Consider the following 25,110-nt stretch of genomic DNA (forward strand, 5'->3'; position numbering starts at 1 on the left):
AAAAAAAAAAACCTAGGAGTGTCCCCAGGGGTAATAGTTGAATACAGAGAGTGAATGTAATCTCTAAAGACAAAGGGCTGCTAACTGAGGCGTATTAAGGATGCATTAAATGTTGATTGCAGATAGCCTGAAATCCTGCCCATGCTTTGCTCGCTGGGCCCAGTACTACAATTAAAGGATTTGAAAAATGAGTGTTAGGCTCTTGCCCTACCAAAAATTAAAATATAACATAGATTTGAACATTTAAATTCTATTTTTTAATATTAATCAGTCTGATATCAAGATGCACCTATTAACTGATAGAGAAATAAGTTGTGTTTTTTGCCATTTCTTTCTCAGAAATTAACACAGTCATCGGTAAGAATATCACTCAGACATGGGACAAGCAAAATCCTAGTTTAATTAAAAAAAATACAGACAAAATTAATAGTTTTTGCATTTCAACACCATCTCTCACACCCAAATGTAGTAAATATGGAGGTAAAAGTTATAGTCACAAGTTATGGAAGGCAGCATATCATCATTATACTATGTACAGTTGGGTGACAGAGGTAATCCCAAATAATATTAGAATGGAATGTGAAAGATGATTAGAGTCAATTTTATGATACAGTAAAGAGAGTACTATGTAGTCGTATGGATAAATGTTTAAACTTTTAGTAAGTGTAGATTGGATATAGGGTTTTTTTTTTTAAACATTTTATCACATTGCTCAAGTGTCATAAAATTAATGGCATTTTAAAATCAAGGAAACAAGGTCTCATTAATTGTTAAATCAGGCTGCCAGTGATATAAGTATATACTTTGATAGTAAATGTGTCAACCCTATTTTCTTGGTTCATTGATTTATTTTCAAGTTTGCTTTAAACTTTAGGTACATTTATTATTAACAAAATATAGCTGAATTTCATCTGTAATCTAATCTAATAAAATGTGTCTTATAATGGGAAATATAGGTTTTTTGCATTTAGTGTAACAGTTGGTAAATTTGATAGATATTTTTATCCCAGCAAAATTATTTCATGTTAGGTATTTTATTTTACTTAGTTATAGTTTCATTTATTTCCTCTTAATTTTAACTTTGCAATTTACTAGTCACCCCTCTTTGTTTTTTTGAAAATTCAGTTGTGAATTTTCAGTTCATTTCCTATGAAGGGGCCAAGGGCAGAACGCCCCAAGATGGGGCCACTTTAGTGTGAAGATTCTTTTGAGTTAAAAAGCAATCAAAACCAAGTAAATTCAGGAAAAACTCTTTACCTCCCCCTTAAATTCCTAAAAAGAATTTAGATAAAGGACATGCTCTAGGAAGAGAGCTGTCACCAAAGATAACTATGTTATACTACAAAATAGGTATAGTAGACAGGAAAGAATCTAGCAAGGCCTGTTCAATCAAAGTCCTCTATGACCCACTGATTCTGAGTGGCCCAACAAACATTTATCAAGCATTTACCCTTGTTGTGATGAGCACTGTGTAGTATAGGAAAGTGATGAATCACTAAATTCTACATCTGAAACCAATTTTACCATATATGTTAACTAACTATAATTTAAATAAAAACTTGAAATCTAAAAGCAAACAAACAAAAAATTTACTCTTTTTCATCATCCTGTGAATTGCGTTCTTTCCCTGTGAAGTCCCAGACCCTAACTTCTTTCTCCTTAGTTCAGAATGACATAAATACCTCATTTTGCCTGTCTTTGGCATTTCCATGTCTGGGTGGATTCCCCCATACATACACTATTAAATTTGATTTTCTCCTGTTCATCTGCCTCATGTCAATCTGATTCTTAATCCAGCTAGAAAGCCCTTGAGTGGGATAGGAAATTCTTGCTCCCCAACACCTATTCCTGGTACTCAGAATCAAATCCATATTCTTATACTTTACTAAAATTAGGTAACAACACTTCCTTTCTGCAATGTGCTTTGCTTGCCCACTGTACCCTATTTTCACCTTGACAAAAGTGATATCAACTCTATGAACTCAACTATGTCCCTACTATTAGTTTTTCCTCTCAGTAAATATAAGAATCCCAATTATCTCTTATTTTGCACATTCCCAATCCTACAATCATCATTCATTTGAATTTATATATTGTAGGGTTGCTCATATCTACCATTATTGCACCTCAATCTAATCTTCCTCTGTGTTGAGGCCTGTCTACTAAATTACATTATTATTTGTTTAAAACACTATCTTGAATGTTTACCACACACAGAGTACATGGGTGGGTGACCTACTCTCTGAATCCATGCATTTCTACAAATGTGAAAGATTTCTTTAGCTGGTTAGAGAACTATAGGATCAGTTATTTTATCCCAGTGACTCACACATGCTATCCCATTGCCCCTCAATTATGTTAGTGAGAATCTGATACTATTCTAATCATTTTTCCTTTGTTAACTGGCAACTTTTTTTGGTAACTGAGAGCTGGTAAGATTTTTCTCTCTATCATTGATTTGATTTTCCCCTTGAATATGTATTGCTTTAATGATTAGAAACAAAAATCAATAAAACTAGTTTCTCAAAACCTATTTTATAACCATCATTGAAGTACCAGAAAGACTATAAGAGTGTTATTCATCTTTACTATTATAGTTAATAGATACAACAGAATGAAAAAAAAATTAGAGTCATTGATTCATAATTTGAAATACATGTATGAGGATTTTTATCCTACCTTCTGCAGCCAGTGAGCAAGAGAAGTGGCTTCCAGTGTCTAGAGAAATAAGATGGCTTGTTTTCTTTTTTTGCCTACTCTACTTATACTTAGTTTTGTTGTTTGCTCTAAAATGTGTTTTAATAGTTCTGACAAAGAGAGGACCAAAAAATGATCATAACATAAAATGGGAACATCTTCTTAAGTGTTACATTTCCTTCAGAAAATAAATAAATGCAAAAACAGCCAGAGACCATTCTATACATTGGGTGGGGGTAAGGGGGGGGCATATATATATATCCTTAGAAAAATCTGATCCATAATCAAAGGCACACTTTTCCTTTCAAAAAACTTAAAATGATATTTATTGTTTCAAACAGTTTAAAAAACACATTTTCACTGAAGAAATTCTTTAAAATAATGAATACCCAATGGAAAAATATGATTCTTGTGTAATCCAACTTTTCTTACCACGATAATTCTGACATTTTGCATTTAATATATCTGACTTTTCTGTGCTAAATTGGACTTATTAAATCAGTGGTCATGGGAAACATGAGTTTATACTGTGTGTGATATAATCAACAATGGAAAAATATCTTCAATACTGGATTTACTTATTTTTTATCTGTCTTCCTAATAATTCTGCAAATGTGAGTCTGTGTATGTGGAAGGGTGGGTTATGTGTGTATCATATTCTGGCCTGCACTTAAAGATTCAGGTGCTGAAGAAATTCCTAGAGCAGAAGAAAAATGTAACTCTGTCTTTCTTTTCCTTGTCTTAGATAGAGGATGTAATGACATCATTTCAGTGTGGAAACAATAACTCCAGTTCTTTTCTTGGCTGGCTGAACCCATTCTAATTCCATTGTAGTTCTTTTATCTTTCCCTTCTCCTGACCTCATTTCCCCCTTATCTATATGTTTACCTTAACATTCCCAAGAAAAGTACAAACCTCAGAAAGTCCAGGAGGAGGCTAATAATGATGCTTTTTCTAAGTTCATTAGAGCGTTGGGCATGAGAAGGGAATTGCCCATGCTACTGGAAACAAATGAGCCCAGCAGGCTGCCTTGGGGAGAAAAATAGAAGAAAAAAAAATAAAAATAAAGCTTTGGCATTGCTCCACCTTTGACATAGAGGGCCTGTTTCACAAGGAGTCACATAATAGTTATAGTCATTTTAGTGTTCAAATTTACGGAGCAATACTGGCAATCATGTCCAGAGGGAGAATGTGTGTAGAAGCGATGCGGCTGTTAAGGTTCTGTGGCTTTCAAGTTGTTATAATCCATTTGAGCCCCTCCAATAATATCTCAAGGGCTTGGAAAAGAGAGGATAATATTTTCTCTTTTTTAATTATTTTTCCCTGACTGAGGTCAATGGATTAACAAAAATGGAACACAGCTTCTGGAATGCCAGTGTCTTATAAAACCACAAAAAACTTATAAAATTCTACTTTATTATACTGAAAGTCATATAATTATATGGTTTGTTGCAAAAAACGTGTCATTACTTGGGTAGTTGATATTACTCTTGAATTTAGAGAATTAGATGCCCATTAATTGAGCCTTGTTTAGAAGACCATTTTATGACCAAGTACACCTCACTCTACAATGCAGAGATATAAGGTAGAGCCAGCTAGTGTTAAGTACAGAAACTGTGTACAATAGATTTTCTCTCTAAAATGCATGGTTTAGCCCATCTGAGGTTTCGTTTTGTCATAAGTAAACTAGAGATAATACCAATCATTGTGTTATTGTTATTGTAACAATTAAATAAAATGAGCCATCTAGCAGAATGTCTGAGAAATGTTTTCTCTCTTCTTTCAGATTATTAGGTATAAATCACACTGATACAGTTTTTTATATAAGCCCACAATAACAAAATGAGTAGCTAACCACCAACCACAGGAACAAGTTGCCCAAAAGTATGTTGAGAGAGGATGCTTCTAGCATTTACATCTGTTTATTACTTACACTCCTGTGTGGCCTTCTGGTAAGCTGGACTGAACCATGTGGAACCCCAAAGATTTTTCTGGCCAACATTGGGAACGAAAATAAGCTAAGGGGCTTTCTTGGTACCTGTTCTCGACTCTCACATCCTAACCTCTGGACTGTATTACTCAGTTGGTCGGAAGAGCCAAACCTAAGTAAAAACATAGGAAGAACAACAACAACAGCAACAACAACGCAAGGAATGTGCAATAATCCACAACCACATTCATTAAAACTACTGAGATCAAAGTAGATGGAGTCAGGAGACAGGGTCCACCTAGAGATAAGTGTAAAGAAAGACAGCAAGCTTGCTCCTTGCACTAGAGCTGAGTAAATGCCAGGCTCTTGATTCTGATGAATCCTCTGGAAGAGGAGGGAGCCTTGAGTGTTACCTCGTGATTAAATAATTTACGGGTATATGATTGACTGTCCAATTGTTAATACTATCTTAATGTCCTAAAGGCACCTCAATCTTTCCTTGTCCAAAAGCAAACTCCCTCCTTAGCCCAAAAGGAAGCTCCTCTTCTGCTTCTCCCTGTCCTGGTAAGTGAATCAATTTATCAGCCAAATTCCTCCCCGTGGGAACCTGGGAGTCATCCCTGCCTTCTCCCTCTCCAACTAACTCATATCCAATTAGTCTGTAATCCCCACTGATATTTTAAAAATTATTTTATTATAAAAAATCCAAACACACAAGAGTAAAAAAAATAATAATAATATAAAGATCCACATGTAGCCATTATCCAGTTGATACAATTTTCAATTCATGCCTAATCTCGTTTAATCTTAACCACTTCCCTTTCTCTCCCCACATCCCTGATTTTTAACCCCTAAATATTTCTGAAATATAACCTACCCCACTTTCTCCTTGATTCTGCTTTGGTTGGTTCTTCGTGTCTTGTAGTGTTCTGCCTGGTCTACCGGGATCTTAGCTAATTTTCCTTATCTTTCCAAACCTGTTTTGAAATTCAAATCTAATCAGATTTCTCCACTACATAAATCTGATGATGGTCATTTTTTTACCCACTGAATATAGTCCCAAATTCTTAGCAAGTGTTTTTCTGAGTTTAGGCCATGCCTACCTGCACAGAGTCTTGCCCTTCACCCTCTACCCTCATACCCAGTGTTCTACAACATAGCTCTGTTGTAAAGTATGCTGCTGGTGCAGGCCTCCAGGCCTTGGGGTAAGCCCTTTCCTTTGAAAGGATTACTGGGGACCCCTTTAGTTTGTCTAAATTCTTATACTTCAGTGACTGGCTCCAGCATCCCCTCCTCTTCTAAACCTTTCCTGTAAATAACCTCCACCCTTCTATCCTGAAAACTTGCCCAGGGAAACGTTCTCCTCTCTGAGTTACCACTGTACTGCTAAATACCCCCTTGTGTTTGTTACACACACCGCAATAATTTGGGCCTTTGTCCATCTTCTCCAATAGCCATGGATCCTGTTGGGTTACAGGATGAGGATGCTTTTGTTCTTGAAGTGCTCAACTCCGTGTGTTCTACATGAACCATGAAAAATTTTTGCTGAAGGAATGTTAATATTTCTCTTAACAGTTTTTGATAAATTTTTTAAAAATTATCTCCAACTTAATGGTGTAATGATGAATTTTTCAAGTGATATTCTAATCTAAATGTTTATTTTATAATCCTAGAAGAAGGATTAAATATAGAGTTACAGAGAGTGGGTAACATAACTGGTCAATTGATTTGAACAATGGAAATTAGAGCACAAAAGAAGCAGGCTTCTATTTTCCTATATTATATCCATCCAAAGAAACTTTCTCCTTGAAAATTAATTATTATGAATTTGGACACTGGAAAGTTTAAGGCTATTTAAATACTTGAAATTTATATATTACTTCACGAAGATAATTTCTTGCCTATCTCCACTATCTTGGGGGAAGAGAGGAGGTTACTTTCAGATAAGTGCTATTTTATGAAACAAGATTTGACTCAGACCATTAGGGAATTAGTCCTTATTGTATATCCAGTCCAGAAGATTGGGAGAGAGATAACAAAATACTTTTATTTCCCAATTCTTGATAAGAAAGCTAAGAGGTCAAGTGCTCAAAACCATACAGTAGAGAAAGACACAAAAATCATTGTTAATCTCCTTTTTCTGCCTATTAATAATCTTACCCAAGACTTTAAAAAATGTGTTGGAGTCCAGTAACTTACTGCCACGTTAATTTATTTTTAGAAACATAATCAGTTGATATAAAGTGTCTCATTTTCTTGGACTCTGACCAATACCTCAGACCTAGTGAGTCCTTTTTCTCTGTATTTTTGCATATCATTTTTCAGCTATAGACCACAAGGGATACAATCTTCCTCGTTCTCTATATTACCAATAACTGATCTGAGGGCACAATTTCTTTTAAAGTTAATATAAACTTCTCCCAGTATGCTGTAAAAGGAGTCAAATTTTGAGATAAAAATTGAAACTTTTATTTTAATAAGAACTCAATTATATGCTCCTGTGTTAACTTGCTTTAGAATGTGAACTCTGACAGCAGGGCACATATCCTGACTTTTTGATTAATTTTTACTTATTTCCCAGTATAGACCATATTCACATTTGGGAACTAGGAGACTCCATAAATATTTGAGTAACTAAATGACTGAATCAAACCCCGTGTTATGAAATATTTTTCTTTTACTTGATTTAGATGATTGTGTTCAATTTGTGAGCTACTCTCAGTTAATTTTAATAGTTTTTTGTGTATACATACATAAACATATATGCTTGCTCTGAGTATATGTGTATATATTGTCATTAGAGTTATAGAATATATCTTGTATACAGAATAAATTAATAATTAAATACACACATGTTAATAAAGTATTACCTCTTAATGAAGTATTAACTTACAGCACAGTTTATATAAAGCCATTCAAAATTTATCTTACTTGGGGTGCCAGGGTGGCTCAGTCAGTTAAAAATCTGCCTTCAGCTCAGGTCATGATCTCAGGGTCTGGGGATCGAACCCCTGTGTCAGTCTCCCTGCTCAGGAGGGAGTCTTCCTCTCTTTCTTCCCCTTCCCCTGCTCATGCTTGCTCTCTCCTCTGTCTCAAATAAATAAAATCTTAAAAAATAATAAAATAAATTACTGAAATTGTAAAAGTTGAACTGTGGGAGGGGCGCCTGGGTGGCTCAGTCATTAAGCATCTGCCTTCGGCTCAGGTCATGATCTCCAGTTCCTGGGATCAAGCCCCGCATCAGGCTCCCTGCTCAGCGGGGAGTCTGCTTCTCCCTCTCCCTCTGCCTCTCCCTACTGCTCCTACTCTGTCTCTCTCTCTGTATCTCTCTGTCTCAAATGAATAAATAAAAAAAAAAAATTCTTTAAAAAAAAATTGAACTATGGGAAAACTAATTGTAAGATCTTACATTATAAAGTTTTTACAAATATCTTTATTATTATACCTGTGTAAAGATAAAGGTTTTAAACTGGCTCCCAGATCAGAAGCTCCCTTCCACATAGAGAAGAGATAACATTACACACTAAGGCCAGGTAGCTGTTAAGAATTTTAAGGAGCGTGTTAACAGGACCAGATTTCTAGCAATTTAAATAGCAATAGTAATATTTTTTAAATAAGGAGATTAACATCCTGTACATAGTGCTTACTACATGCTAGGCACCACTCTAAGAATTGTCTGAACATCAATTTCTTTAGTCCTCTTGACAATTTTCTGAGGTAGTCATAATGTATTTTCCATTTTACAGTAATCTCTCTATCACAGTGACTAGCACATAATAAACACTCAATAAATGGTAGCTATTACCACTATGAACTCTTTTATAATGTAGTATTTAAGAAAAATGAGATCACTTTGACATTCAGAAAGCTCCAGGCTTGAATCAGACTTTGCCACTTATTAGTTGTGTGCCTTTGGGCAAGGTAATCCAACTTTTTATATTTCAGTTTTATTTGTAAAATAGGAATCATGTCTGCATCATTAGGTTTATATGAGGATTAAAAATGAATGTCAGATAATGTATATGAAGTGCTTAGTACAATGCCTGGTTCATTGGGAGCCTTCAGTGAATGGTAGTAATCATGTCAGACAACCATGTCTTAAAACGTGCTCCCATGGATGCCACAAGTTAGGAAACTACCCTGTAGTCAGGTGGGAAGTGAAAAGACATCAACTACATTATTTCCTTCTCCTTCCATAACATTTTTAAAGAGTTCCATAATATGTAAAATTATGTCCAAATAGAATTATATAAAAATGTAATGCATGAAAACCTCATCCTTTCAGACTCCATAAATCTCTTCTGCCCTCTTTCCCCACTCGAGCAAAAGGAATAAGGCCATCCTTTACTCTTGCAGAGTCTTCTTTCACCACATATGCATTTCTGTGTTCTCTGCTTACCCCTCCCCTCTTGTCAAGATGCGCAGATTCTGAAGGGCAGAGGCAGGGCCATGGTTCTTCTTTTAGCCTCCATAAGAGGCACAATATCAAACTATCAAAACAAATTGAAAACATACAAAATAAATGATTGGCCAAGGGAAGAGTAAAAGCTATTAATGCAATGGATATGCCTAATTTAAATGATACTTACTGATTAAGGAAATTACAGTAACTTCAAAAATATAATGTTATCTTCCCTTTTGTGTTCCAGTCAATTAATTTATGTATGTTTGGTATTAATCAACTAGATTTTCTTATATTTGGTAAATTTTTTTGGTATTCATATATGTCTGCTTTCATTATTCAAATGTCATTGTACTCATGAAAGAATAAATATGGCAGAAAGCTCTGACTATTCAAAATCTTTTCTTTCTTCTTCCTGGCCTATGGCCACCAGCCTCCCTTATAGTCAGGTGTGGCCATGTGAATGAATTCTGGTGAATAGAATGTGGACCAAAGTGATGGATGACTCTTTTATGCCCTATTCTCCCCTAACTCCCTACCTGGATCAATACAGAGAGCCTGGAGGCCCTATGGGGTGGTGGAGCCATTAGATGGAACAAGCCCGTGTCCCTGAACCATTGTGAAAGAATGACCAGAACACTAACCTTGCTCTCTGACTAGAGCAGTAAATAATCTTTTTATTGTACTGAGCCATTACATGTTTGGATACATTTATAGCACTTAGCCTATATAATTAATACAATAAGTCAAAGTGATAAAGCATATAAATATTAAAATAAAATTATGGAATAGGACTATATAGGTTGAATATCTTGAAAGGATAGGATTTGCAAATCTTACCTGACCTGTCCATAGTAGTCATTTTTGAAAAAAAAAAGAGAGGAATTCACCCCTAGTTTCTACCATATGTTAACATCTATGCATATATCCTTACTGTTTGAAAATGAGTAAGTGGAAATAAAATTTAAGTTAAAAATAGAATGCAGGGGTGCCTGGGTGGTTCAGTTGGTTAAGCTCAAATCATGATCTCAGGGTCCTGGGATCAAGCCCTGCTTGCAGGGAGGCTGCTTGTCCCTCTCCCTCTGCCCCTCCCCCCAACGAATGCTCTCTCTGTCTCTCTCTCAAATTAAAAAAAAAAAAATAGCATGCAAATAAAGTCTCCATTTTCCTTCGGAAATCTACCTCAGTCTCTTTCCATCTCTCAAAATAGACCCATAATTCATTTGATAAATTCTTATTATACATTTTGGCATTTTAAAATAATTCTCACAGAAGCAGCAGGATGCAACATTTAAGAGAACAGGCTTTGGAACCGAACTACCTGGCTCTGCAACTGAATAGCTGTGTGATGTTGGCAAGTTAATGTTTCTCTCTATTCCTTCTTTTCTTCAGCAGTTAGAGGGGATAACAATGGTACCTTCTCCTAGACCTTACATAAGGATTCAATGAATTCATATTTATAAAACATTTGGAAAAATCTCCAACTTTTAGTTATCACCGTATGTCTGCAATAGCCTGTGTACAAATTAAATGTCATACAGTTCATTCTCAAAGAGAAATTAAACTTGGTTTGATAAAAATGGGGGATAAAAATTAAAGATATTTTTCAAACTTGTTTTTAGAGCGATTCCCCTATGGTTTCTCTCTGTGCTCCCCAATTTGGCTTCCCTCTACCTTCAGAAGTGTTTCAGTTACCTAATGCTTGCTTCTTTGCCCAACATTCTGTCTTCCTTTTCATGACCTGTCTTCTCTCTAACCAGTACTTACCTACCCTGGATTGTCCAGTTCGGGTCCATTTGTTTCCAAAGGCTGCCTTGAAAACTAGCACCAACTTGGAGGCTCAAAACAACACAAACGTAGCGTCCCCAGTTCTAGAAGCTAGAAGTCTGAAATCAAGGTGTTGGAAGGGTCATGTTCCCTCCAAAGGGTCTAGGGAAGAATCCTTTCTTGTCTCTTTCTAGCTCCTAGTGGTTGCCAGCTATTCTGTTCTTGGCATCCCTTGGCTTGCAGCTGCATCACTTCAAGCTCTTCCTCTGTTTCCACATAGCCTTCTCCTCTGTGTCTTCATGTCCAAATTTCTCATATATTTAATTATAAGGATACCAGCGACTGGATTAGGGCCCACCTAATTCTGTGTAACCTCGTCTTAACTTGGTTACATCTGCAAAGGTCCTGTTTCTAAAGTCATACTCACAAGACACAGGATTAGGACTTGAACATATCTTTTTGTGAGACATAATTCAACCCACAAGATTTAATGTCACCTGAAGATATTCTCTTTCTCCTCCAGCCTATTATGATCTCTTCTGAAAAGCACTTATTTTCTGTTTTATTTACTTGACAGGTAGTATAAATTTGCTTTCTGATTTTTTTTTAAAGATTTTTTTTTTATTTATTTATCTGAGAGAGAGAATGGGAGACAGAGAGCATGAGAGGGGGAGGATCAGAGGGAGAAGCAGACTCCCCGCTGAGCAGGGAGTCCGATGCGGGACTCGATCCTGGGACTCCAGGATCATGACCTGAGCCGAAGGCAGTTGCTTAACCAACTAATCCACCCAGGCGCCCCTGCTTTCTGATTTTTACAAAGGCTTATGAACCTATATGGTTTCTGATAAATTGTATTAAATTCTAGAAGGTAGGGACCATGGACTATGATATGTTTTTTTGTATGCTCTTCTATAGGACAATAAAATGCACATAGTATTTAATGAATAAATTCATTAATAAGTGAAGAGATGTCAACCTAGTAATGCAAAATTCTTCTAGGGAATAAGTAATAAAAATAAATGGTACATGATTAGAGCATGTCAATTTGTAATCTCTGATGTTTTAACTTATGGTATGCTTTTGACTAATTATAGAGAGTATTGTAAATTTACAAAGGAGTATAATGTATTGACATTATTATTATTAAATTACATATAAAATTTGGAACATGTTCCAATATATTTTCAATAACTATGTTCAGTGTTTTCAGAAGAGATTCTATTTGTTTGCAACTACAAAGGAAGTGTCACATTATAAATAAAAATAAGTGTGGAATGTGTACTGTTAACTTTTCCTAAATATTGACATCGCATTACATTAAACTATTTAACAGTCACGGTTCCCAAATACTGGTGGAAAATATTAGAAATTAATTTCAATTATATAAAAATAATGCTTTAAATTGATATTTCCACAGATGATAATGAGTGTGGAAATTTGACCCAGCCCTGTGGTGAAAATGCCAACTGCACTAACACAGAGGGAAGTTACTACTGTATGTGTGCCCCTGGTTTCAGATCCAGCAGTAACCAGGACAGGTTTATCACTAATGATGGAACCATCTGCATAGGTAAGTTTGACTACCTAACTTAAATTTGTACCTATTTCTTACTGCTTATTACCTCCAGAGGTTAGATATTATCTGGACCAAATTCTACCAGTCCCTGAGTGCACCCTAGTTGTGTAATACTTTTAGAAACTTCATCAATTCCTTTAGTTCTCTAATGCTATATAATCAGATACTATGGAATCTTTATCTAAGGATGTAAGGAAAATATTTTGGGGGAGAAAATCAAGCAGTTTACGAGAAAAAAAATCATGAAAGTATGAGATCTAGCATGGTGACAAACAACAGAGTAGATGTTTACACTTTAATATGTTGACTCAAGAAAATTATCATTTGCATGGCAAGATATTGATGCTTTTATAAATATACACTCTGAGATGGGCTCCACATTTTCTCAGAAAATATTCAGAAAGGCATTAGTTATAAAAGAATTGTTCTAGTGCTTTTAGTATTGTCTGCTGAAAGGTAGTTACACTGAAGACCTGCATGAAGTGTAACTATTAATGTTCAGAAAAACTAATGTTTTTAGTTTCTAAGTAGAGTCCTATTTAGAAAATCATTTCAGGCTTACTAAAATGTCCTCTGGAATGATAATAATTTCAACGAAATCCCTATGTGAAATTATTCTGAGTCTGAAGAGAGTATCTAGAAGTTTTTAAATGTCCTTCTATTATAATTTGGTCATGCATTTGATATACCAGATCCTACAATATTTGGATTACAGTCTGAGAAAAAAAGATTGTTTAGTAAATTCAAAAAGATGAACAATTTTCAGAGGCAAATTCTCTGGAGCCAAAGACTTAAACTTTGAAAACAAGTTATAAATCATCTTTGTCATGGTTTATACAAAACTGTCCAGTTTACCAACAATTAGCTTAATTTATTATGGCCGATAGTAATCTGCAAAATTAATACATGAACTGAGGCCCTGAGAGTGAAGTCATTGGCCAGGAGAAGAAATTAGACTAGAAACCAAGACCTATATGCAACATGGACAAGGGTAATATGCTGCTTCTACTTTACATAGTTAGATAAAAGAGAGATATTGAAGTTAATCTAGATCACATCAAAGGCTTTGATTAGTTCCCTACTGAGACTCTCGTCAGTAAGCTAAGGAGAAATCTAACAATGTTATTATTAACACATGATAAGTTAGGAGACAATGTTCAAAGAAACTTTATCAGTGAAATGTCTGTATCAAAGAAATTATCTGGTCTCATGTACCTATGGTTTCACAATATTTACTCTGCTAAATAAACAGAAAACAATGTATTCTCATTTGATACCCAAGGGATGTGGAGGTTAGTCCAGATTCACATGTTTAGGATAAAGGGAGGATTAGAATCACAGTCTTGTATCTGGAAGGGCATGGGAGGCAAAAATGGGTGGCCATCTAAATCTTATGCATTGATCTGAATCATGCAAATGCAGTGGATCATGTTTTTGCAAGGGCATAAAGGATTTAAAATATGAGAAAATAGGACAATTTTTGTTGAACGATTTTTTTTTAGTATTTTATTTATTTATTTGAGAGAGAGAGAGAGAGAGAGAGCATGAGCTGGGGGGAGGGGCAGAGGGAAGGGAGAAGCAGACTCCCCGCTGAGTAGGGAGCCCAATGTGGGGCTAGATTCCAGGACCCTGAGATCATGACCTGAGCCAAAGGCAGACCCTTAACTGACTGAGCCACCCAGACACCTTGTGTTGAAGGATAAATTTTATCTTTAGTGTTTTCAGCAAAAAGTTTTATAGTATATAACTTTACAGTATATTCAGGAAGTAATCTATGAAGCTCTGTCCAGAAAACTTGTATATCTCACTATTTGTTCTCAAGCCCCTACTCTAGTTGCTAGTCTTCTTAGAATGTTATGTATATATGTTATGCATTTTACCTTTAGTTGTTAAGTTCTAATTATAGAGCTCTGTAAGCTTTACTAGAATTTTCCAGTTAGTGAAGAAATAGAACTTACAACATCTTAATCACTGGAATTTAATACAATTTTAACTATGCTCTCCATTCCCTCTTGTCTCTTGAAGACATCTGTCTTTTCATCTGAGCGTGTTTACTTTTAATATGCCTCAATTCACAAAAGGCTATATTTCTCTGTCTGTGTTCCCTACAAGTAGAGAATTCCTGTATTAGAAAAAAATTGAATCACAGACACAGAGAAAACACACACACAAAGAGATGATTGAATGCCAACGTTTTATGGAAGTATAACAGATTTATAATTTCAGACTCTTTCTCCCAATACTCATTTATTATTGAGATACTGTGGAATGGGCCTAAGTTTTGGCTAATTCCCTTTTTAGCTATTTTAAGTAATGAGTAAGCACAAGAACTATATTAAAACCCAGTACCCAACATTGAGTCCTTCAGCTTCTACCTGTTTTGTTTGATGGATTATTCACTGAAAAATTCATTCTCTGGAAAATGGTTATTTCTCACCAATTTTGTTGTCCTTAAGGATTAAGCTTTTTTGAGCAGCAGAACAGCTATATCTTTTTTTCCCCTCTCTAGTCCTATAGTAATTTTCATTATGCACTATGATAATCTTCAGGGAATTTGAACAGAGAACTATAATTCTGTTTCCTTTTACGTTAGTATATCGCCTTGTACTGTATCACGTCTGATTTGAAAGTTTAGTTTATCCTTAAATTTAACATGTCTGGTAATTATACTCATTAAGAACCTCTATAAGTAGATAATGAAAAACCCTGATTCAGGGCAAGAAATGACCCAAGCAAAATTCTCTACCTTTAGTCTATATTCAAATACTGTTGTCCACAGAGAAGGTAATTTTGTTGCAGAAGGCTTTGAGGGAAATTTAGCATCCTGAACATTTAAAGCAAATGGAATTACAGTAAAACAGAATTTCAGATCCCTAGCTCCCGAGAGACCTGGTTCCAGACTCATATTTCACAAATGGGAAAACCGAGGCATCCAATAAGACAGTGAATTCTCCCAAGGCCAAATGAGTACAACCCAAGAACTCCTTCACATTTACCACGTGCTGAAGAGCAGTGTTTACTGCTTATAATTTTGTATGTCTTATTGCCTTGGGTACGCTGATAATTTCAGATTTTTTTTCTGGCTTTGGATAATATTAACATGCAGTTTTGTCTTTGCAAATTACTTTCAGTAATTGAATGTGTTATCTTTTTTTCACAGTCTGTGAGTTAAACATTAGACAATTCAGTTATTGATGAAAATGATAAGAATCAAAACAATCATAGGATCATGTTTTGAAAGAAGATTATGATAAACTGCTGCTGGGTTGGCTCATTGTAAACATGAGAAACAAGCATAACTTCACTAATGAAAAAGGAGCAAGTGAATTTTTTGATGTGCAAAACAAGCAAATGATTGTTATGATGTGCTTACGCTTGGCAAAATCAAGTTATTAGCATTAAGCTGAGCGTTAGGTTGGTGGTAGAAAAAGCGGATCAGTTATTAAATATGGTATGTCAATTCTAGCCTGACTGAAATAATTACGTAATAGCAATTTAACTTTTACTAAGATGAGGTGGGGGTTCTTTTCCTCTTTTACATATCTGGGGAATACTAAGACATAGCAGTCTAATGAGACACTCATTATTGATCTGTTTTCTCCAAACCTACATATTCACAGGGCTCCTGCTATTAAGAAAACACACAATATGAATAGAATCACTGGGCCTATTATATCTTGGGCACAACTTCAAAACACCTTTACATACATTTCCTCATTTGTTAGAAAAAAGAATTCTTTTAAGGTAAAAGCTATTTTTTTTATAGTATTACCCAAAGTCACAAGGCTAATGAGTATTATAACTAGGATTTGAATTAAAATCTTCTACAGGGCCTTTACCTGTAGGAAGAAGGATACATAGTGTTGTTATTAGATTCCAGCTAATGAGGCCATGCAAGAGATTGCCAGAAAAGTGGGTGTAGATCTTGCTGCAAAATAGCAGTCATGTTCATTTTGGCATGGCATACTCTTTCAATATTTTATGATTCTCTCTATATTACTAGGTAGCAAGGGGCATAGAGTGATATGCTAACAAGTAGAGGCATAACCAGTTACTAGGTTAGATTCAATAAACAGAGTGAGAGGGACATCAAATTCAGCAAACCTCACTTCCACATTTGAGTAAAAAGTTATAAAATCAAAAAGTATTTGTCCAAGAAAAGAAAAGTCCAAACAATTTGGAAAACATGACTTTGATGGGATGATTAAGATTTGAAAAGCATTACTTTGGTAGGTTAATTAATATTCTATATAACATTTGGAGTCAGAATATTAAAATTTGCATAATCCTAATTTTGAATGCTGGTCTCCCAGGAGACTACCTCCTTATTTTTTTTTTACAGATTGCCATTTTGTTGCTTGGTGAATTCAGAGGTTGAAATACCCTACTTGGTCCAAGGCTGACATTTTGGGATAATAACTAGCTAAGCGAGCGGTGGTAGGAAGGCTTGAACTAGAGCAGAAACCCAACAAGCACCACGGATGTGGAGGATGCACAGAGAAAAACTAAAACACAGTTGGTTCTGAGCAACAAGATTATATACCCCTGTTTCCAGAATACAAGAGAGAGGATGGATGTTGAGTTTGCCAAGATTTGTATGTTGCTGGAGCACCTGGGTGGCTCAGTTGTTAAGCGTCTGCCTTCGGCTCAGGTCATGATCCCAGGGTCTTGGGATGGAGCTCTGTGTCGGGCTCCCTGTTAAGCAGAGAGTCTGCTTCTCCCTCTTCCACTCTCCCTGCTTGTGTTCGCTCTCTCTCTGTCAAATAAATAAATAAAAATCTTTAAAAAAAATATTTGTATGTTGCTTAGAGATGGATTTGGGACAACATTCCCAAGACAATTTGCACCTTTAAATAATTTTAAAATTGAGAGAAATCAACACCTCATTTCCTGTTAGCCATATAAGACATCTAAAAATAGGAAATGTGGGCATTCAGAAAACATAAGTTTCTTATTCATAAAATAAATTTTTCTGTTTATGATACCACATAGGTCTGTTCACATCTTCATTGGGTGTTATCTCCATTTGGGTATAGTACATGCTACTTCTTCAGCCCTGCTCCAGAAAAGACTAGTCTTTTGTTTTCTTATATATTTTTTCTCACCTCATGGATTTCATGAAAAATAATAACCCCAGTCTGCACTTCCACATGGCTTCTTTTTTTTACCCTTACCTGGAATGCTTTCCTTGACAGTTCACTATATCTTAAGGATCAACCTGCTATTGCTTATGCCCTACTTTATTTTCTGTGTGTGTGTGTGTGTGTGTGTGTGTGTGTGTGGAGTGGCAGTCTCTAAACACACACATACAGAAATGAGAGGAAGAGGATGAGGGTGCTAGGATAGTACTCCTGTTTCTTGAAAAGTAGTATACTTGGATCTCTGGGGAGTGCAGATTATGAATATATAGGTTTGGCAGAAGAACAAGGAGTTTTCTACCCCTTTCTTGGGCCTATGACTTGTCTTCTTAAATCTAATACCATTGCCTTTCTAGCTAATGGACGTTTCTTCAAGAACTACCAAGAGGCTACTGTCAGTTTCAGTTTTTCAGTGGTTTGAGTTTTAATGTTATTCTGTGCCTTCATTGCATTTTTGAAGTGAAAAATTAGGATCAACTACTTTTAAGATAACTAGCTAGATGACCTTTTAAGTTGGACTTCGATTACTCCCCTTTTTTTATGGCAAACAGTATTGTGGCACTCTATTAGTTTTTTAAAAAAATCAAATTTTATACTTAAGATTACAGGTTTATTCATTAATCTAATATAGAGTATCTCTAAGATGTCAGAGCCAGGCTGGGAACACAAAAATCTTTGCATTAGCTTAAGGTAATGATCTGGACTCTTCTGTTCCTTGGAATCATTCCCTATTGGAACTCTGCCTACTGGCAGAGTATTTATACTCTATTTATAACTTTAAGACATATTTCACTGCAGTATGTAAAATTTTAAATTAAGAATATAAATTATATGAGCTTAAAACCTAACATTTTTACTGTGACTCTGATATATGACTACTGAAAATCTAAGACTTAATTCTGTACAATTTGTTACTTTATCTATGATGACTGTGTATTCAGAATCATAGTAAAAAATAACCTGCACAAAAGTAATAAGTTGTGGTAAAATTTTAAGGGAGTTGAATCACACATTTGCTAATTTTTAGAATAACTTACGTGCAAAAATCAAGCTTTGGAAAGAAAATGGGCTATTCTTTTTTATCCTCCAGATTAAACTGAGCTGTTACAATCGATTTAGTTTAATAGTAGAAAACAAAGAATTTTAGATGTATTTTAAAAATTGGGTCTTTATTCAATTAGGACTAAATGTTAAATTGTCAATAATGGAAATTATTTTAATGACTTTGTGGATGAATCATTCTACTTAGAAAATAATTCAAGAGTTTGATCCATGAATGACATTTTTTAATATGCTTTCAAAATGGATTGACCAAATCAGGGTTTAAAAAAAATATATGCAGCTATGTTTGCTCTGCTGTTTTCCAAATGATGAAATTTTCCTTGCTTTCTTATAAAATTTGATGAAATCATTAACCATATATAACTGTATCAGCAAGGTAGCAATTGTATATAAGTACTAAATAAAAAATTTAATTTTTCAAATATTTTCAGATATAGATGAGTGCAGTGAATCAGCTGCCTGTGGAGATCATGCAGTGTGTGAAAACGTGGATGGTGGGTATAATTGCTCCTGCAAGGAAGGTTATCAGACATCCACAGGAAAATCACAGTTCACACCTAATGATGGCACTTACTGCCAAGGTAAGTCATATGATTATATTTTATGTATTATCGAAGAACTATATAAAATATAATGCTACACAGTAGTAAAGCATACAAAGAACTACATCTTCTAAGAAATGTGCCAGTATTTTTTTAATTTTATTTATTTATTTGAGAGAGAGAGAGAGAGAGATCATGAGCAGGGGGGAAGGGTAGAGGGAGAAGCAGACTCCCAGCTGAGCAGGGAGCCCGACGTGGGACTCGATCCCAGGATTCTGGGATCATGACCTAAGCTGAAGGCAGACGCTTAACCAAGTGAGCCACCCAGGCGCCCAGAAATGTGCCAGTATTCCATTATTATCTATATAATGAAATAAGAAGAGGTATCGTTTTTATTTAATGGAAGAAGTAGACCATATGTTTTATGTATTAACATATGTAGTTAACATGCAGGGTAATTACAGTCTTCCATTTTCCATAAAATATTGTGTATCCTAATGAATAAAAACAAATAACAAATGGAAATAAATAAGGAAAATAAATGAATAAAATGAAAATAAATGTGTATTTCATTATGAATAATTTTTTTAAATAATTAAAAAGTCAAATGTTAACGAGTAAAACAAAAAATAAAACTCAGGTGTTAAGAATGTGTTTTTAAGATTTAAATAAGGGAGTAAAATTATTGGAATCAATATAATCATCTTAGGAAAAAATATTTCATTTATTTATGTTATTTATTTATTTGAGAGACAAGAGAGCATGAGCAGGGTGAGGGGCAGAAGGAGAAGCAGGGAGCCCGATGTGGGGACTAGATCCCAGGACTCCTGGATCATGACCTGAGCAGAAAGGCAGATGCTTAACCGGCTGAGTCACTCAGGCACCCCAGGAAAAAATATTTTAAAAAACTTACTACAGAATCTATTTTCTTTTTCTACAGAAAATGTGAGTGCAAACTGCCATCTAGATAATGCCTGTATTGCTGCAAATATTGATAGAATGTTAACAAAAGTAAGTAAACTAGTTAGATTAAGAATTTATTATATTTTGACATTTTTGGTTTCCATTAAAATCCTTCCTATGTCACATTTTAAATAGAATAGCAACCAGTTGATCTTCATGTAGATTTGAAACTATTTACATATAGAGATTTAAGTAGTTTGAGTCACAGAAAGGATCAATTTGAAAATCCGCAAAGTATTGAGGAAGACTTTGAGATATTTAATGTATATTACTTTTTCACTGTTTAGTATACCGGAAATTTTGTTTTCAACATATAAAGAAAGTTGATGAATAGAATAATAAAAACACACTTTGAACCCAGGCCCGTTCCCACATTCTAAGAAGACATAATGAATGCAAGGACATTTTGTACTTCAAAGGAAATATTTCAAAGAGTAAATAAAGTAGGACATTCACAGAATTGTCATGTGATTGAAAGTGTGACTCTCAACATGACCAACAGTGAGCTAAAAGCAAATTTCCAATATATCACATTGTAAAGAATTTTCTCTGGTTGATTAAAATCTAATTCAAAATACATTATCATATATTATAACTTTTAAAAGCTAGTTTTTAAAAGTTATTAATTCAAACATTCTGTTTCTTTTCTAATTTCTGTACTTTTTATTTGCTAACCTTTTATAAATAATTTCAAGTTTCAGTGCTGCATGTTATGGTTTAGGTGTAGTCTGATAACTTATTAACAATTAGCTCAAGAAAACCAAACTTAGAATAAATTTAACATACAGCCTTTATTCTTAAAAAGATCCAGTAGTACTCTAAATTGGTTTCTTTTCCCTGGACTCATTTTTGTACAGTTTAGACACATAAAGGAACCTGTGGCTTTGCTACAAGAAATCTATAGAGATTCTGTGAAAGATCTTTCACCGATGGATATAATTACATATATAGAAATATTATCTAAATCATCCCCATTACTGGGTGACACGAATATCACTAATTCAGCCAAGGACACCCTTTCTAATTCAACTCTTACTGTAAGTATGTTGAGCTTTAACTCAATATAACTGAGCTTTAAACTTTTCCTTACATCTGTGATTCATGGATTCCAACATTTTTAAAAGACACACTTTTTTTTTTCAACAGGAATTTGTAAAAACTGTGAATAATTTTGTTCAAAAGGACGTATTTATAGTTTGGGACAAGTTGTCTATGAATCGTAGAAGAACTCATCTCACAAAACTGATGCATGCTGCTGAACAGGCTACCTTAAGGATATCTCAGAACTTCCAAAAGACTACTCAGTTCAATACTAATTCAAGTGATATAGGTAAGGGGCCAAGGTCAATTTCAAAACAACAGTGTCTGCCGAACAGGCCATTCTCAAAAGGGAAAGAAAGTATTTAAGATACCGTTAATTAAATTGTCACCTGTTTCATCAATGCACAAATGAATGGCAATGTACATTACAAGAGTAATATGAATGAAGTATGAGTAAAAAGGATGAATACATAATATTGCCTCCTTCCTACAATCTTCACCTTGTCCTATTCCTGAGCTGTCTAGCATTTAAATGCTCAGAGTACATTACTGCCTTGTCATTTTGAGTTAGTCATCTTATGACTTGTTAGGATCTACCTTGGCCAAAGATAGTTCTAGACAGATTTTCTGATATGAAGCAATCAACTTAGCAAACTAGAATGTTTCCTGCTTCATGCAATCTCCTATTTAAAACATTCAGAATCTTGAATCAAATTAAAGATGCCTATAAAGTTGCTCTGAGGAAACAAAGAACTTTTTCTGATAATCATTGCATACATCTACATTATATTGTGTGGGTGACATCTTGCTCTGCAGCAATAAGTATGCAAGAATCACTATCTCATATCATGATTCACCACTTATCAAATTTAAAGTAGCAAGCATTGTGACTAGTATATAGGATCCCTGCATTTCTGTGATATTCTTGAATAAAAAAGGTAAACTATCCCAGGTAAGGAAATTATCACTCAAGAATTTAATTCAATCACTCTCCATATAGTAAATTTTATTATAGATACCACCCTCTAAGACATTGTGGTTGCTTGTCTTTGATTTAGTAATTATAACTTATGGCTCCCTTGTGTACATATGTATTTTGTCTTTTACTTAATCTAACAAAGATTAAACCATGAGTGTTATAGTGCAATCAAAAAAGTTAAAACTTGAATCAGATTTTTAAGATATAAATTATAATGTCTAAGCATGTTCAAAATATGCCCATTCTACTTGCCAAAAAATGTTGAAATACAATAATGATGGATAAAATTACCCCTCATTAAACAAATACATTGATTAAACTAACTTCAGAGAATTTATGATTTTCATGGTTTTATTTCAGCTCTCAAAACTTTCTTTTTTGATTCATATCACATCGAACATACTCATCCTTATATGAATGTGGATGGAGATTATATAAAGATATTTCCAAAGAGAAAAGCTGCATATGATTCACATGGTAAGACTTTGATAGTTTTATATTCAATATGTCAGTAATTTGCAGTAAATACTTATCATGCCTCTGATTATATCAGATGTACACATAACGTGTGGTTTCCTGTAGAAAATATTTGATGTTTATATACATAATTTCTGACTTTCTACTCAAGATTTTCGGTCTGATGTCAATACATGCTGAGAATTTTAGCTGACAATATCTATATCCTTCTTGTCTTGTGCCCAATCGCTGAAGCTGCTTGATATTGTTGAGATTCTAATGAAATATATAAAGGAGCTGTGATTTTACTCCTTCTTTTGCAGCAACTATCGGTGCTATAATTTGCATAGGATTCTTTTACTATTTCTTCTTCAGTAATCCTTCATATTCCTTATTTGGAGGCTGAATTTATAATTGTGTGAGGAAGACAAATGATGTTCCCAAAGACAGAGAGTTAGTGTTTTAGGTTTGGATTTCTTTTCCACTTGCCATTTCTTAGTCTTTGTACCATAAACTTCTCAACTAAAGGCAGGATTTCTTGGGAAATGGAATGCCGGTACTAGCAGGCAATGTGATGATTACCTACCCTAATTTCCTCACTTTATGGATAATGGAACTAAGGCACAATGAAGTTAATGGATTTTTCTCCGTGCACATCAACAAATAATACAGAGCCAGTACTAGAAGGGAGGAAGTTAACAAAGAAATCAATCCTGACCAGCTTTTCCTTGTCACCTAATTAAGGGCAGGGAAGCAGCTATTTTAACCACGTATCTGCTGTCTTAATGCAATGCACTTAGGGAAAAAAAAAATCTCTGCCAACAGAAGAATTGTTATCATTCTCAAATAGGTCAAAATATACTACCTAAGTGAAACGTGAATTATAATAGATTCTCAAAGAATATGTGGGTGGTCATAAATATAAGTGAAAAGTATATATAATAACACAGTATGGTCTCTAGTACAGACACCATTTCATAAATGGATATTGTGTCTTTATTTTTTTAATATTCCGCACATTCATTCTCAAGAACATCCTTTTAAAAAATTTTGTACAACACTAATGTGGGATTTTTTTCCCAACCCATTGATATTATCCTCTTCATTTTTTCTTGTCATTTTTATACAATGGTAAGAAACAGATGGCCATAAAACAAAGAAAAAAATAACTAAGCCATACTACCACTGAATCCAAGGCTTTTACCCTATTACATCATATTCTAATTAACCAGGCACACATATAATATTTAGAAGCAAATCCAAAGATTGTGTTAAACTGTTGAAATTTCAAAGACAATTTGAGTAGTGTTTAGAAGCTGAGAATAGAGCCCTTGAAAATACTTATTATAGTGACAGATGATGAAATTGTCATGGAATTAATTTCTCAAAGATACCCTGTCTAAATGTATGATACCTTTGTTATATTTGAAGATCACGCATGCAAACTCTGACACTTGAAAGAGACCATAATGTCAGTTCTCAAGAAAACACAGAGAGAAAATTTGATTTCCTTAAGGTTGTAACTTAAAAATAAGGGCAAGTCTAACAAACTGATAAAATCTGCTTTATGGTGTCTACATGTGATTATTTATTTACCAATAAAAATTCATTAATAAAACACAGGCTTCAAGTTAAAATCTGCATAGTGTCATTATTAGGAAAATAAGGGAGGTTCATGGAAGAACAGGTGGATTTTTAATCTTTTTTTTTTAATAGACTGAATTTTACTTCCTGTCATTAGCAAATAAACCCCTCATTTACTGAATGAAGGTACATATCTGATAAGAGAGTTAAAAGCTAAATCAAGCCGAGAATTAATGAGAAATCATGGAAATTAGAAGAGGTTCAAATGATGAGAATGGACAAATACTGAAACAATACTCAGAACGGAGCTAAGAAGGGATTTTGGAGCATTCTATGCAGCAAGAATCACATTTTACCCAAAGTCAAAAATTTGATGTTAAATATTTTCCTTGAGAAAAGATAGGAGTGATTAATAGATTTAAAAGATCCATCTTATCTTTTCGGGGCTTCATTTGATTTTGGACCAGCTCCTACTGCAACTTCTGAGAAGTCACTGTGATATGAACTGGTTCATCCACTGGACTGAGTCAAGTTGACCTAAAAGGTTTTCAGATCCTGCTTCAGGCCCTGGTCTGTCCACGGCAAAGGCTGGGCTAGTTGTCATCACATGGAGTCTTCATAATGTCACTAGCCCAGCCATGTTAGACTAACTTCATTTCTTTCTTCGATATAAATTTTCTTAAGCTGGCAGTTGAGGAAAATGCTTTTATCTAATATACATAGATTTCAGCAATCTCTTAGCGATGTTTCTTTTGATACCTTTTTAGATAAGATAAGAAAACATGAATCATGATATATTTTGGCAATTTCTAGTTCACATAACCATAGATAGCAACATCCAAAAATATTATTTATTATTGTGACGTTGTGTGTCATGTGGAAGGACTCAGATTTGTATACAGGTCTTTGTTTTAGGTTTTGTTTTTTTTTTTTTCTTTTTCATTAACCCTGTTTCAAACTTTATTCAATACCA

The 25,110-nt window shown here is 34.5% G+C and overlaps 1 protein-coding gene across 1 annotated transcript in view; it reads left to right on the forward strand.

Moving 5' to 3' along the window:
• The window catches only part of ADGRL4 (adhesion G protein-coupled receptor L4), a 107,087-nt gene that overhangs the window by 43,660 nt on the left and 38,317 nt on the right, over positions 1-25,110 (forward strand). Inside the window, exons 3-8 of the mRNA XM_035018179.1 lie at positions 12,214-12,366; positions 19,004-19,153; positions 20,055-20,125; positions 20,935-21,114; positions 21,224-21,407; positions 22,458-22,574. Of these exons, the coding sequence (XP_034874070.1) occupies positions 12,214-12,366; positions 19,004-19,153; positions 20,055-20,125; positions 20,935-21,114; positions 21,224-21,407; positions 22,458-22,574 (855 nt within the window). The remainder of the gene's footprint in view (positions 1-12,213; positions 12,367-19,003; positions 19,154-20,054; positions 20,126-20,934; positions 21,115-21,223; positions 21,408-22,457; positions 22,575-25,110) is intronic.

The sequence above is a fragment of the Mirounga leonina genome, unplaced genomic scaffold (assembly GCF_011800145.1).
Source record: "Mirounga leonina isolate KUSES-001 unplaced genomic scaffold, KU_Mleo_1.0 Mir_173, whole genome shotgun sequence".
Taxonomy (NCBI): Eukaryota; Metazoa; Chordata; class Mammalia; order Carnivora; family Phocidae; genus Mirounga; species Mirounga leonina.